General features: G+C 39.0%; 1 protein-coding gene across 3 annotated transcripts in view; it reads left to right on the top strand.

The window, feature by feature from the left end:
• Window positions 1-12,351, top strand: part of LOC121307487 (collagen alpha-1(XXVII) chain B-like) — a 152,287-nt gene that overhangs the window by 86,582 nt on the left and 53,354 nt on the right. For all 3 annotated transcript variants that reach the window (XM_041239668.1, XM_041239666.1, XM_041239667.1), the window contains exons 15-22: window positions 3,391-3,444; window positions 4,474-4,518; window positions 5,214-5,267; window positions 6,328-6,381; window positions 7,174-7,227; window positions 9,940-9,993; window positions 10,902-10,955; window positions 12,066-12,110. In XM_041239668.1, coding sequence (XP_041095602.1) covers window positions 3,391-3,444; window positions 4,474-4,518; window positions 5,214-5,267; window positions 6,328-6,381; window positions 7,174-7,227; window positions 9,940-9,993; window positions 10,902-10,955; window positions 12,066-12,110 — 414 coding nt within the window. The remainder of the gene's footprint in view (window positions 1-3,390; window positions 3,445-4,473; window positions 4,519-5,213; window positions 5,268-6,327; window positions 6,382-7,173; window positions 7,228-9,939; window positions 9,994-10,901; window positions 10,956-12,065; window positions 12,111-12,351) is intronic.

Genomic DNA, 12,351 nt, shown 5'->3' on the forward strand with positions numbered 1-12,351 from the left:
TTTCCCAACATAAAAACAATGTCACCTTACAATAATTGATTTTGAGTTTAAGTGTTTTAAAATAAATATTGAACAGAACGAAATTTCAGTGTACCATTTGTAATTCAGTAATATGAGAGAATTGGTCAGGGGTCTGAATACTTTTGCAAGGCACTGTGTGTGTGTGTGTGTGTGTCTCTCTCTCTCTCTCTCTCTCTCTCTCTCTCTCTCTCTATATATATATATATATATATATATATATATATATATATATATATATATATATATATGCAAAAGTCTACCGAAAACCATAATAGTACAGTATTTCATGTTGGATTTTGAAATGTCAAATTTTTCAAGGTCAGTTTGTCACTAAGTGTATGATGTTAACGCATCATTATTCAGCAGGTTTTTTCGACTTTATGATTAATACATTAGTACATGTAGTACTGTAGATGAGTGACAAAACACTCCTTAGCAATTACTCTGCTTGTAAAGTCTACAGCAGAGTCAAGAGTGCCGGGTCAAGAGCTCTAAAACAAGGGATCAGTGATGCACTTTCTAGCGCGTCACTTTTTTATATTAAAAGCCAATATCTCGGAGTGACTAACTTCCCCATGTTTGTATCAGATCTGCTTGTGTTGTTTCCCATAATGTCAAAGTTGAAGGGCACATCAGACGAGCTGTCAAACTGGCACACCTGGAGGGTCCTTGCATTGTGATTGGCTGCTGAACCAATCTCTCAAACCCAACCAAGGAAATGAAACCCAACAGCAAGTCTTACATCAACTCCTACAAGGCCTTTGGAAGGATGGGCATGTCTTAAATGTGGAAGTCTGTGACGCTGAATTACAGAATTGGAAGCTGTTGTAAGGAATTGAGCCCAGAGCTTCCAAACCCTAACTGTGCAGTGACTGAGGAAGCAGGCCACACAGATATTTTTTCCTCTAAACTGTCGCTCCCTGCTTTAAAATACCCCAGCTAAAACAGTGCCGTACACATTGAGCATGCAGATAAGTGCATAGAGGTGTTAGGAACCTGTGCGTCCCACTTTGACAGCACTTGCAGCTTTTATAAATCCTCGCTGAAAGGAATGAGACAGGAAAGGAAAACTTTCACTCATGATGAAAGAAAAGACACTGTAATAGTCTCGAAATCAAGTCTGTTCTTTCTACACCTATCAAGTTTTATGGTAAAAAAAAAAGAAAAAAAAAAGATAAGACAGAATTGAGAATACTTATGTTTAATTTAAGCATCAAATGCCGCTGCATAAAAAGTGCCCCCTTCGTTAAGTTGTACAGTGTGCGCTGCCTAATCTGGATACTGATAATTAGGATTTCTGCTTAAATGAGACAGAACTCTGGGAGGCTGTTTCTTCCCAATGCTATTTGTGTCGTTTAATTGGGATGTTACTTCATTTAATTGGGATACAGTATTTTCAAATGATGAACGGAGATCGCTTTTCAGAGCAAGACAGTCGCTCAGTGCAGTGATTTATGCAAGTGCGTGATTACGCTGTGACTCGCGTAAACCAGGCTCAACTCTTGAAGTTGCTGCTGGAGTCTGCAGGCTGCTGTGGCAAAGAAAGTTGGCGTGTCAACATTGCAGGTGCCTCGCCTTGTGATAAGATGTGATTTTCATTTCATTTAGAAACAAAAAACAGCGATTCATTTTGTTTAGGATTTTATATTTTGAATGATATATTTAAGATGTATTCATAATTTGATGTGATTTCATTCTGTTTTTCCTTAAAAAAAAAAAAAGTAAAACTTCTTCTCCTCTTGTTGTAAATTATGAATAGAAGCATCCTCACAAATACGTCTCGTTTAATTGGGACAGCTGCTTATCTCCTGAGCCGCCCCGATAAAGAGGGACCAACTGTAAACAGTACAGGGAGAGATGGATGATATACCGGGCGTCTAAGATGATGCAGTTACAACATTTGGCCACAGGGTGGCAAATTGCATTCCAAATTACAATTCTATTCAAACAAACTGCTGTTACAGCTTTCTGTATTGAGGGCACTGTGCGCTATGCAGAATCTTAATCATTTTAAATTGAGTTGCATGCCAGAGCTACCCAGCATGCCTCATTTAACTACAAGATTCCTTCTTAGGAAGCGAATTACATTATGTAAACACAATTATTCACCCAAAGATAAGGATGAAGTGCCATATAATTCCTAAGGCATCTACTCTACCATAGCAAATATTCACTTGTGTAGCCAAGATTCCAGATGCAATTATGAGGAAATTGCAACGACGTGACCTTGTTTTTTGTAGATGGCAATAGTGGTTTTACTGTTGTCAGTGAACACTGGGGCATTCTATGGTGTAATACCAATGGCAGGTATATAAACATGACACTTAACAATATAAAATACTACTGCTTATTAATAATAATGATGATAATAATAATAGCTTTAATGTAAGCTGTTTTGGGAATCATGTCTGCAGATAAGCCAAATGTTATATTGTTTATTTTGTTCTTCCCAATGGTACGTTATCACCACAATCCATTAGATTCTGGCAAGTGAATGCAGCTTTTCTTGGCAAATATTGTCCTGTTAAGTCGTCCGGCGTCAAGGCAGAATTGATTAAATTGCAGATGAAAGTTTTCATTTTTCTTTGGCTGTTGCATATCTCCTTCATGGCAGCTCAAGCAATTAAAACCAGATTACCTAGCAATGCTATCTCCCAGATTGGTTTTCTGAGCATTGGCAGCAGAAAAATGTTGGCATTCATTTTCAGAAATAAGACTTTCTAAAATGTGTATCTGTTGGGATCAGAAACTGCATCAGTGAAGCTGCTACAATTACATGCTCAGTTGAGTTGCTGATGTGTTCGATGCTTTATTTTGCATGGCATTAATACATATTTAACCCCTTTATTGAAGTGAAGTGTTAATAAACAACTGATATGCAAAAATGTAATGCTAGGGAAATTACAAGATTTCAGTATTACAACATTTATAACATAGCTGTATTTCTATGACTTTTGAGAATATGTGAGAAAGAAACTCCCAGTATAAATATAAAGATACAAATGGAATATTTGCTCTTTTTTGACATGTAACTAAACTTTAATAAATGGGTAATTGCAGTATCTGTAATGTGATTTACAGTTTGTAAGCACGCTCATGAAATAGTATAGTTTGCTTAAGAGCTATTGTAATTGCCCATATGGTTTTGGTTGGAAACAGGGAGACCCAAGAAACGTGCAGAAAAAGTAGAAGCAGGGAATCACAGGTCTTTATTTGAAGTGCTGATTGACCTGTGTCATTGTGACATCACTGGACTCTCCCCAGTCTATATTGATTCCCATTCTCTTTGTCACGCTCTTTAACAGCTGCTGTGCCTGTTCTGATTAACTGTTTAATCAAGGCTTCTATTTTTGTTTTTCGTGTTGCCAGGGTGATATGGGGACTGCTGGGGAAATGGGTATTCCAGGACCGCAAGGATTAAAGGTGGTCTTCTCTTTTTTTCTGTTTTTTAAAGAGATAGTGTATTATTTAAAGGTAAAACATCTGTTTGATTTTTGAGAATTCCATTAAACGTACATTTTTTTTATGATAAAAACTTGGGCTATAGGCATTGTTAATTCACTTATTTCTTGTGTATACTGCTCATTGCTCTAGACGTTATTAGTTGTATTCAGCAATAGAATGAGAAGACATTTACGACCTGGTTTCACAGACTTCGCACTAATCATGGACTACCTTACCAAAATAAACAGCTCAAGGTAGCCCAAGATTAGTGCTAATCAGGGTTTGTGAAACCAGCCACAGGTGTCACTGGGAACAGTCTGTGCAGTATGTATGTTGAATGGTACTTGTACTTCGGAAATTATTTATATAAAAAATCTTTGTTATTGATTTAATGAAGTTGATGATGATAAAAAGTTTCTTAGTTTGCATAATAAACCGTCTTTTATGCAGAAAATGTAAAGTTATATAAAAAATAAACTACCTTTTATAATACCTATGAATTATTCAGCCGTTTAGGCTCAAGTTATTGCCTGAAATAGAAACATTAACTACTACTGCCCAGTGGCCCTGATACAGCAGCGCACTGATACTGATGTGGTGCCGTGGCACTGCTGTGGATAACCAACGTATATTAGATCATTCATATGACAATGCAGTGGTACCAGAACCCCAGCGTTGAGCTCATGGATGGGCAATGAAAGTTGCTTTTACGCATAACAGAATAATCTGTTTCCCTATTATGCAATATACACAGCTTCTTTATGGGATAAAACTTGTATAGGAATTCTTTAAATTACTTGGAGCTGCTCAGGATGGAAAAATATAGCAGCAAAGAACCCACCAAATGAAGAGTAACAAGATTCAAAGACTGCGGTCATGGGTAACAGGAGGCTGGGAATGCATTGTGGTAGTTCAAGTGCATTAGGAATAGCAGTACAAATAGTTTTTTCCACATAGGGTGTATCATCAGTGTTGATTTGTATTCATTTTGGACTGGGTATTTTTCAGGGGCTGACCGGAAACCCAGGAGAACCAGGACTGAAAGGTGATAAGGTGATCTGAATATTCCCTTATTGCACCGTGTTTTCTTAAGCATGCGATCTGATCAGTTATTTGTATCCCAGCTCTGAACCCCCCTCTTTGCTTTAATAATGGGGTTCTTCAGTTTAGTCCAATCACCTGTTATAACTAATATCAAGTACAATCCAGTACTTCATTGCAGTCCTGACTTTGTTTCGGTATTCCCTGCTTTTGTACATCTCTTATTGTTATACCTAAGCAAAGACCGCTTTGGCCAGTGAGATTAGCTTTGAGGTTTCTGTAATTTGTTAAATGGATTAAGAGTAAGGGATCCACTGCAGTATTAAATTGGTTTAATTGGCCCTGAGACTAATTATATTTTCATATAAATGTGCATTATATTTTGTTATATTTGAAATGCGCTTTTCCTAATATGGTTACATATTAAGTCCAGTTTAATAAATCTTGTATAGCTGTTCTGTAAGGGAGGGATTAGTGATCTTCTGGCCGCTATCTGCTCAAAGGGGATGTGTGTGATTAGGAAAGCTACAAACCCATTTGTAGGAGGGCTCTTTGACTGCAGTGTGAGCTGTACTGGGTTTGGCCGTGACCCAAGAATGGCTCAGTAGCTCAAACTGCAATGCAATACCATTATTGTTATGATGAAGTATATGTGATAATGCTGACCTAAATTTCAGACCCTAACCTAACTCTTGCTCTTTCGTTAGGGTGAAGTCGGACTTCCTGGGATACCTGGAGAGATTGGGTTTCAAGGTGACAAGGTATTTGTTTAATTTGGCAACATCTTTGTTTTTTGTGTTGTGTCGAACAATTAACACAGCTTGTATGGGAATAGCCCCTAATATGCTGGTATATGTGTTAAGGTACCTTTTTTTTTTTTTTTTTGAAAACACAATAGAGCAGGCCTCCCTTCCATGTTGGTCCACACCTTTTACAGTCCCTCTGCAGTAACACCTACTCTGTTCTCCTACTGAACCTATAGGATCCCTCAAGAACACTTTGTCCAGCACAGAGAGCATTGGGGACTCTGATAAAGGCGGACCAACGTGGAGGAGGAAGTTGCCTTATAGTATTGTAACTTTTAGAGAGATTGAAAAATCACATTACTTAAAAATAAATGAAGTCAGGGAAAATATTGCTGAAGTTAATTAAGAGATTGGAAAATCTATTTAAAAATACTTTAACATACAACATACCTGGTCTGCAATTCAACCCCAAAAAACCACCCCCCATAGCTACACCACTGAGGATGTTAACAACGAAAAGAAAATTAACAGGTACGTTGTTGTTGTAACCACATATGGGCACGTTTAACGCTGTATTTTTCGGAACCCTGCTACTTACCCCTGAAATGCAGCTCTGCAGGGTGACAGACATTCCTTTCCAAGTACAGGATTTCCTGTTCAGATTGTCATAGAGAGCCCAGCTATTCAACCCAAGAGAAAGCGGATCTCAATTGCAGTAAAAATAGCCTGGGGGCCCAAAGACTGAAGTTGCACCCCATAATAACAAAGCTTTAATACCTACCCGATAGGGTACACAAAACTTAACCTTGTTCGTTCACTGCACCAATGTTAACTGTACTGGGAGAGAAGAATAGACTTGGTACCCCAGAATGATACCATTTTCATATTGTGTTACCTTTCCCCAAATATTATCCACTTGCAACCAATGCAGAATGCCTGGGTGGGACAGTTTAACCCCATGTGTTACTTTAACAGAGTCTGCCAAGTACCACAGTGAATGCATTTATGTGTATATTGAATGTGGTGGTACTGTGTGGTAGTTTTGCTCATCATGTTTTACTCTGCGATATTTTAGGGTGTTGCCGGATTGCCAGGGATGTCAGGTGTGAGGGGGAAAGCTGGCCCACAGGTAAGTCTTTAGAAAACTGTTCACACTATAACTAGACTAAAGCAAACATATCTAAGTGTATGTGAATCTTTGCTTGACCCGCCTATATGCTATACTGTGGAGCCGACTTGAAAGGTCGCAGTGCTGCATGATTAGTCTGCGTTTCTTTCCACTGGTCGCACTCACAGCCCCCAACACTACAAGTGTCTTGTCATGTTATTGGGGAGTTGAAAACCACTGCTTTACCACTTTTTAAATCACTGTGATGTGAAATTGTCATTTAATAAAAGAAATTCCCAGGGGGAGCACTATACAGAATTCTTTCCAACGTGTGGGTCCCGTCCTGGGTCTAAACGTTAATTTAGGATTCATTTGCATGTCCCAACTGGATTCCAGATGGATGCCAACAGAAGTCTCTTCACATTCAAAACGCATGCCAGGGACAACAATTTAAATTAACTTTCAAAAAATAAATGATGTAAAATTATTACTGATGCAAACAAATGTATTGAATTTAATTGAAACATTCATTAAATCATGGTGATATTGTTGACCATGCTTGTACAGCCATGACAGTGAAACCTGAATGAGTTGAGCATGGTGTGACTGTGGTGCCATATACTGTTCCATGCATGGTCTGGCCATGGCTAATCATGCTTTACCTAAACAAACATGGTAGAACATGTTTGAAACATGATAAATACCTGGGCTGGGGGGCTTAACATGTTTGAAATGCACAAGGTTGTGTGTCGTCATGGTTATCACCGTGTCTTAGGTACATTTTTTCTGTATTCAATTATTGTTCTTTTTCAGGGGAAGCCTGGTGAGAGAGGTCCAGGTGGTTTAGCAGGCCCACCAGGCCCAGAGGTGAGTGCTAGAATAAGTGAAGGATCCTTTTACATTACAGATTATTGTCAGCATGGCCAAACCCTGAATTTAATAATTTCAACATAAAAGAAATTGAAGCTGTGGCATAGTAGAGAGAAAAAAATTGTAAATTCATTCATGTATTTATTCATAAATTGCAATAAAAGTGATGCAATTAGGGGAGGAGGGTCACCAGGGTGATGTAAGGAGGAGGCCGGGGGTCAAGCACATGTTCATTAAGAAGTGTAAGGGTGCACAACTTTGAATCATTTATGTGTATGATATTTTTAGTGAGAATGTAAGTAACGTGAGAACTCTGAAGCCCACCTGATCCATGTATTATCTTACTAGCGTTGTAACATAACTGCTGTGTAAACCAATGCACCTCCAGCAGGAGTAAACACACAACAATGATCTCGGCATTGAAACACGCGCACTTTTGTTTTTTAAACCAGACCTGTTTGATAAGCGCTCCCCCTACTGGTTATTGGATAGTAAAGTAGAACACATACTGCACTCCTGTGGGACTCACAATAGTGTAACTTAAGCTCTATTTCTCTTTTTCATTTACATTCTAGATTGGTGCCTCATAGCTGCGCTTTCTCTCAGCCTGTCTGATGAAATGTTTTTTTTTTGTTTAAATAGCTGTCATTTGTCAGTCAAGGCCCCAGAGTTGCATTCTGCAGGGCTTTACACACGTACTCAGAGTGATTTATACCACAGCAGCAGTTTGATCGTTCACTTTGGGTTGGTTCAATTTAAAAGATGTAGGTTTTCAAGCAATTAAATGAGAAATCTATATTTTGTTATGTGACAAATCGAATATTCTTGTTATTGAGAGTATCACAATCTGGGGATACTGTAAATGGCTGTCCCTGCATGTCACACTGTTTTTAGATGTGCTTACAGTGGATGTAGGTCAATGGGTCAATTGTATTTCTTCATGATATGTATAGCTTTAATTTGATTTTATTCTGTCTTATTATTATCACTATACACCCCCTTTATTGTGCACAGAATCTTTTTTTTTTAATAAATGTAGTAGTCGCCAATTGATTTTACCCTGTTTTTCTCCCAATCAGCCAACCGTTTTTTTTCACTGCAGGCCTGCCATCAGCCAACCCAGAGCTACAGCGTCGGAGGACAACGCAGCTCTGGGCAGCTTACAGGCAAGCCCGCAGGCGCCCAGCCACCCTCCACCCTGGGCAACACTCAGCCAATTATGCGGCGCGCCCTGGGAACTCCCATCCATGGTCAGCAGTGGAATAGGCTTTACAGGCTGCGTCACTCGGGAGTCCCAATCTTTTGGTTATTAACGATAATTCATGATATGCATATATTTCACATACATCACTATAGATAAACAGCTGCACCCTGTGCTATAGGACACACACAGTAAGTAGTCTGCTTGAAGATAGATCACTGGAGTGAGTTTGAAGGGTCAGGTACCAAGAAGCAGCAGCATACATTGTGTTGTCTGTGAATGGCTCCAGATTCCGAATTGTGTGAAATGCAATAAAGAAAACGAAAAGACGTTCAACAGGAAAAAGGAGGACCAGTAACGCTAATGAGAATTTTAAAACTTTATCCCCCTGTAAAGGTTTGCTGCTATTTATCCCTTGGTTTTTTTTTCTTGTTTCTCTCCAAGCCCTAATAAATCGCTTGAGTGAAAAGTCCTGGCTAAAATCCTTTGCCTTATAGAGACAGAATAAATACTGATGGTTCTTTGAAAACTCTTTACAGTAGAAGAAACACTGAAATGTTCTTAAGAGGGAGATTAAATCACAGGCATGCTGTATGTTGAACCCATTATACTTTGTCAGATTCCCTTTGAAAGTTGGCAGAGAGATAGATTACTGGCTTGTGTACGTAAAGGAGATTTTAGGCAACGCCATTAAACATTCTGATGCAAAAAACAAGAGCTATACAATGTTTACCTTTTATTTAAAATATCTAGAATCACAGCATAAGGACCAATTAAAGTAACTGGGTCATCACATAGGCTGTATACAAACACACATCAGCTTGCAAAAAAAAAAAAAAAAAGCTCACCAGTCCTTTTTCACCAGTAACTACTGTAGAATAGTGACTTGCTTCAGTTTATAAGAGTGATAATGCTTTGAAATCCATTGCATTGTATTAAATGTATTCGTGTTATTACTGGCACCCCTTTTATTGTGTCTTAGTTCTTCGGTTTGTTTTATAAACCAATATTTCAAATACAACACTATAGATAAACTGCTGCATACCTGTGCTGTAGGTCACAAGCTGTGTTTGCAGCTCTACTATTGGAGCTTTTACTGCAACACAGGCGATCTGGTACAAGGAAGCAGGAGTCACTTTATTTATGTTAAATACATGCACATCCCAAATTACTATTAAAAAAAAAAATTTTTTGGACATTTTTTGGGCAATTTACTTTCAGTGCATTCCTTATTTCGCAGCATATTCCCAATTTTTTAGTTAATTCAAACTGTCCAAATCTGCAGTTCTAAGTGTGAGACACACTTTGCGATTGACTGCTCTTCTCATTCATTATTATTTATTGCTAATTTGCCAAAATAAAAATGCAGTGCGTCTTTGAAGGACTATTCAACTATAACCTGGCTCTCCTCCTTTTTCATTGTAAAAACTCGCAGGCTTGTCAAAGTTAAATACAGAGGTTTTGAAAGGAGTAATAACCATCTGTTATTTCTTTATTGTTCGGTTCAGGGATTTCCAGGCGATATTGGACCGCCGGGACAAAACGGCCCTGAAGGCATAAAGGTTAGTTAAAAATAACAAAGGAAATTTGGGGGGAGATAGGGGCATTATATTGGCTTTCAATATGTCATTCAATTGACATACTAAAGTGCCCTTTCCATTGTTTCCCATATTAAAATCATAGCAAAGTGTAATAAACCATAGTGAAAGCGTTGTAAAGAATAGTGAGGTATGGTAAAGCGTATTTATAAATGGCAAATCAAGATAAACTATGGTAAATTATAGTGTAACCATGGGAAAACTGCAGAAAATATCATACTGTGGTGTACTGTTCATAGCTAACCGGTGCTAAGCAGTGTTACGCTTGCTTTTCTCCTTTTTCTAGGCAGCTTTTACTGTAGGGGCACACTAAGTTTGTGTCATTGGCTGAGTGCTGCCCGGGTACGGAGGGCTTAGTTCGGCAGGGCAATCCACGGCTCATCGCGCATCAGCGACCCCCTGTGGTCGATAGGGTGCCTGTGGTTCTGCAGTGGAGCCGCCAGATCTGTGTTGTCCTGCGGCACTATAGGTCTGGTGGCCTCACTGTGGATCCGTTGGGGGGAGTTGTGAGCGGTGAGCCGAGATCTGGTTCTTGCAAATCTTGCTTGCCCAAACGGCAATGAACAGGGAGTATTTCCATTCTCGCTGAGCCAGCCCTTTCAACTCTGCACTGTGCAAACTTTTTTTTTTTTTTACTATCTGTTAAGTTCCAGAACTACACTAAAATGTGTTCAGCGTTATTTTGCCATTCACTGCTTAGCGTGAATACGATTACTGAGCAGTCTCGGGTTTTGTGCTCAGAACCGGTTTTGGAAAAATCAAAAGTTGTCAACTGTAGTTAAAGGTCAAACATCTCTTCATTTTCATACCTTTTTCTTTGGAATATAAATTCCTGTTGCTTTAATCTACTTTTCTTTTTTGTTTCATTTTAGGGGAAGCCAGGAGCAAGGGGTTTACCTGGGCCAAGGGGGGTGTCTGGGCAGGAGGTAGGCCTTTTTAACACACATCTGACTCGTGTTGTCCTGGGTTTGCCATTTTTGCTTGCAATGTCCAAAGCAGCCTTTTATACAGACCAACACCGGTCATAATTCTCTTTGTAATTCACACTCTGTAAAAATGAACTGCAGTAAGTGATGTGATGTGTAGTGCAGCTTAGTGTTTGTGTGACTGGGACTGTCACACAACAAAATCCTTATTTTCTTATAGGAACTTGTATCTACTCATCATGCTGAAGTGAACTGCTTTATTTGCTGGGGGGTAATTGGTAATTGTGGTTGGTGAGAGGTCCGGGGTATTGAGATAATAACTTAGCAATACACAAAGTGTAGCTTTCATTGTTTTATTTTTATTTAATACTGATGCACATGCAGATTTGTAAAAATGCACATGCAAAGTTTTGCGAATCCCACAGCATTGTATTGCTGCCAGCTATTACTGAATCCAAACACAAACAAGAAATGCATTGCTTCCTGAACAGCAGAGGTTAGTCAGTCTTTTGCATGTTCAAATTATTTTACAATAGAGTCTGTCGGAGAATTGTAAAGCATTTACGTTTTTGTTTTTCTTGGTTTAATTTTGCTTTGGCAGAGGGCCTGTATCATAAAAATATCAAGAAAAGATATTCTGGACTGAATGTAAAATGTATTCAGTCATGCTCACAATGTGTATATCTTCTTTAAAAAAAAAAAAAAAAAAAAAAAAGAATAAATCAATAAGTCAATGACCCTGTAATACATATTGCTCCTGAGTTCCAGGCTGTCACTCCACTCACAGCTCTGGGTCACCTTTGGCAGCCAGCACTGAGTAATTTTGCTACTCGAACCCTATTATTAGCCCACAACAAAACTGTGCCAACTATGGCTGAAACCTGACTACACAGAGCTGCAGCTTTCATATAGTTTTTATACAAATGAATCAGTACTGTGAGGGGGCAGCCCATTTACACAAGTGTGTGTGTGCTAGTGATCACAGGTCATTGTTTTAATTTGTCCAAACCCTGCACAAATACATCAATCTGTATTTCTGTTACAGTGATCTTTGCAATTGCTTCTCATTTGTGCTGTCATCTTTATGCTTTTATGTCTCTGTTTCTGCAGGGAGATGAAGGGCCACCAGGACCACCAGGGGCCCCAGGCTTGGAGGTGGGGTTTTATTTTTATTTAGTGTATGAAAGATAAAGGACAATGACTCTGGCTGTATAGGCTTCCACTGACGGCTGTTCAAGACCTGAACACACGCCCTTGCCAGTCTGTCATCTCTCAAGCAGAGACTGACAGTGCATCCAAATTGTGTGTTGGTTTTGTGAAGTGAACTTGTGTTGAGAACCCCAAACTCGTTTCTTGTGTGACCTGGGCTGGATTGTAAACCAGGTCTCCAGAGGTC

This window comes from Polyodon spathula, chromosome 56 (assembly GCF_017654505.1).
Source record: "Polyodon spathula isolate WHYD16114869_AA chromosome 56, ASM1765450v1, whole genome shotgun sequence".
Classification (NCBI taxonomy): Eukaryota; Metazoa; Chordata; class Actinopteri; order Acipenseriformes; family Polyodontidae; genus Polyodon; species Polyodon spathula.